The sequence below is a fragment of the Tachysurus vachellii genome, chromosome 26 (genome assembly GCF_030014155.1).
Source record: "Tachysurus vachellii isolate PV-2020 chromosome 26, HZAU_Pvac_v1, whole genome shotgun sequence".
NCBI lineage: Eukaryota > Metazoa > Chordata > Actinopteri > Siluriformes > Bagridae > Tachysurus > Tachysurus vachellii.
In genome coordinates, this window is record NC_083485.1 from 16,566,007 (window position 1) to 16,569,349 (window position 3,343).

Genomic DNA, 3,343 nt, shown 5'->3' on the forward strand with positions numbered 1-3,343 from the left:
GTTGTATTTACTGACTGGGGTTAATAAGTTTAATGCCTGCATTATAAGAAGTATTTCTCGCTGACTAATCAAATCGCGCGTAGCCGCAAAAATTTGCATACAAGTCATTGATTAGTTAGAATTTGGTTATGGGCGTGTCTTTGTGACACAGCCGGCTTGAATGGCTATAAATACACGAGCTGAGGTTCAACTCAGCACACAGACATCTTTCTACTGATCAGAGCACAACCTGGAACAGAGCTGGACTCCAGATCTCATTCTCTGGACATTATTTCAGACTTTTCAGTCTTTATCAAGAGTCAGTTCAGGGATACAGTGTCAATGAACCAGTTTGAAGAGTCAGAGAGATTGAAAATGGACAGAAAGGTAAGAAATTCATATTCATATACTTCCTGCAATATTACTTAAAAACTAGAATAATGGGCAAAGATCTCTATTGTTTTCCCCCTTATATTTATACATATATTACTGTGTATCCTCCATCTGGAGCTGTGGATACTGTGACCTGTATTGAAAAGGGTTTAAAAGAACATAATTGGATCATAATTATCATATGACACACACTTGAGGGATGATGCACAAGGTGTTTTTTCCCTTCCTGAGAGGGTAGACACAGAGAACACAGAAGGTTTAACAGGACAGTTTAGCAGAACCTTCACTGATGTTCTCACCTTTGTCTTTTACAGCTGCTGAAGCCTCAAATTGAGCGCCAAAGACGAGAACGATTGAACCGCAGTTTGGAGAACCTGCGGATTTTACTCCTGCAACGCCCCGAGCAACAGGTGAGACAATCTGCCATTACCACCTGATCTCCTGACTGTAGTAGTGTGTGTGTGCGTATTTTTTGTTTGTGTGTGTCTGTAACATTGTTTAACATCATTTTCTGTTCCAGGCCACATCTCAGAGGCGAGTGGAAAAAGCAGAAATCCTGGAACACACAGTTCTCTTCCTGCAGAGCTCCATTGCAGAGGCCAAAAAATCCAGAGCTGAAGATGAGTCCTCGTCAGAAGGTCCTCAGTTTCTGGATGGGTTCTCAGCATGTTTACAGAAAGCAGCTCTCTTCCTGCAGGAGCAGAGCGAGTCACAAGGCCTGCACGAGTCTCTGTCCACGTCCCTGCACCGCTGCCTGAACCGCTGCCGTCCACACTGGCCCAGCATCAAAGACATTAGGCAGAGTCACGTCACCCACAGACTGCAGAGTGTGAGGAGACACACACACACACTCTCACACCCGTACAGGTTCCCACTGCGGCACACTGACCATAACACCACCCAGCGTCACCTCGTCCAGAACACAGCTACAGTATCATGTCCCACGACAAGCCCACAGGCAGCCAGCACACAGTGTGTGTGGAGACCCTGGCCTTGAGACTCAAACACACACACACACACACACACATGGACACGGACATGGACATAGACATTGACTGGGTGTAACAGTATCGGGCTTGTGTAATAACATTTGTATGAAGCTGCCATGGCTGATAAAGAGTATATTTATTTAGTGTTCAGAACACATTGTTTTTTTATGAAAATGCTTGTGCTTTAACTCCTTAAACGTCAGAACTGTTTATAAATAATTGACACACTTTAAGATGAATATGAAGAGAGTTTAAAGGGTTGAACTTGTACATAGTGTATAAATGATAATCCCAATATTTTTTTAAGGAAGGATCCTCCACTGCTCTGTACTGTATTTATCTATTTTTGCACATTTTAATTTATTCAACCCCCCCCCCCCCACCCCAACCTCCCCATTCTTATTTCTTTTTTTTTAACTCATTTGAGAAATCTAAATCTGTATATGCTGAATGCAGAAATAAATACATTCCATTACACTTTGTGTTTCTTTTCTATTGTGCTCTTGTGACAAATGCAGTATTTATGCACTTTTATTGACGCACGCGCCGCAGATTCGCACCTTTCACCATCAGAGGGTTTTCTTCCTGTAAAGCACTTTTGTCTGTGACTCGTGCTGCATAAATATCCATAATAAACGTGTGAGAGGGCGTTAAAACGGAGCCACGCGACACGGCGGCCATGTGTCCAAAGATCAGAGGGATTCCTGGAGGCGCGAGCCACGTTTATCGGATGTATCTTTGCATTACGTCACCAATCCCCTAACACGTTTTTGTTCCGGAAGTGTGAGCACACTTTTATTTGAATGTTAAGTGTGAAAGCGTGGCGCGAACTGTGAACAAACGGCCAATGCGAAAGAACAGGACTTGAAAGAGACGTCATTATGGTGTCATCACGCATGCGCACTTGTTTATGCTCAGGTGCGAGACGTCTGGTCTTCCGTTCCCACGGTGTGAAGGTGCAAAGCTTTCGTACACAAACACATCCTGGTGTGTGAACGTGGTCTCTCACGGTAATGTTAGCAGTCAACTGCTGAAGTGTGACTGAAGGCGTTAAAAGTAAAGTATAATCATTTTCCTAAAAAAAACCCCAACTTTTTGTTCATGTTAGCTCAGCATGCTAAAGTTGGTGAGTGTGTTTAATTAGTGTGTTTGTTGAGCAGAAGGAAGTGAAATCAGCTCATTTAATAATCAGATGCAGAACAAAACACAATCTGGCCACTAGGCGGCGGTAAAATGTAGCTTTTTTATATTTGTGTGTTTATGTAGGGTGTGTGTATGTGTGTGTGTGTGTGTGCGCGCGTTTGTGTGTCTGTGTGCGTGTGTGTATCTGTGTGTGTGCATCTGTGTGCTTGTGTGCGTGCGTGCGTGGGCTTGTTTGTGTCTGTGTGCATGTCTGTGTGTGTCTGTGTGTCTGTGTCTGTTTGCATGTGTGCATGTACGTGTCGGTGTGTGCGTGATTGTGTGCGTGTGTGCGTGTGCGGTCTTGTGTGTGTGCATGTACGTGTCAGTGTGTGCGTGATTGTGTGTGTGTCTGTGTGCGTGTTTGCATGTGCTTGTGTGCTTGTGTGTGTGTCTTTGTGTGTGTGTGTCTGTGTGCATGTCTGTGTGTGTGCTGTAGAGTAAATAAAGGCCAGAACAGGTCTTTATCATTTGCAGTTGTAATTGTGTGAGCTGCTTAAAAAGTTAAACATTTAACAAACACATAACTATTACTTCAGAATCAAATAAATTAAGAAAATGATAAGAGATCACATCATAATAACCCCTCACCCAGCGTGTGTGTGTTTCGGCGTATGGCTATGAATCCTAATGAACTGTAAATGAACACACACCCTTCCCAGGAGCTGATTGGCTGATAAAAATGTGATGATGTCACAAACCCTTCCCAGGAGCTGATTGGCTGATGAGAAGGTGATGATGTCACTGCTGTCTTGTCCTCATCATTTGTCTTCTTCAAAATGTCAACAAATGTCTTGACATAA

The 3,343-nt window shown here is 43.4% G+C and overlaps 1 protein-coding gene across 1 annotated transcript; it reads left to right on the forward strand.

Moving 5' to 3' along the window:
• Positions 1-212: 212 nt before the first annotated feature.
• Positions 213-1,740, forward strand: her7 (hairy and enhancer of split related-7). The gene is made up of 3 exons (XM_060863211.1): positions 213-366; positions 687-782; positions 893-1,740. The coding sequence occupies exons 1-3, from the start codon at positions 322-324 to the stop codon at positions 1,367-1,369; spliced, it is 618 nt and encodes a 205-aa protein (XP_060719194.1). The 5' UTR covers positions 213-321; the 3' UTR covers positions 1,370-1,740.
• The last annotated feature ends 1,603 nt before the right edge of the window (positions 1,741-3,343 follow it).

Excerpts from the sequence above, each read along its gene's own strand:
- her7 (XM_060863211.1), top strand. The coding sequence starts at position 322 with ATGAACCAGTTTGAAGAGTCAGAGAGATTGAAAATGGACAGAAAG. Across the intron at positions 367-686 it reads GATTGAAAATGGACAGAAAG|CTGCTGAAGCCTCAAATTGA; the intron begins GTAAGAAATTCA and ends TGTCTTTTACAG. Across the intron at positions 783-892 it reads TGCAACGCCCCGAGCAACAG|GCCACATCTCAGAGGCGAGT; the intron begins GTGAGACAATCT and ends TTTCTGTTCCAG.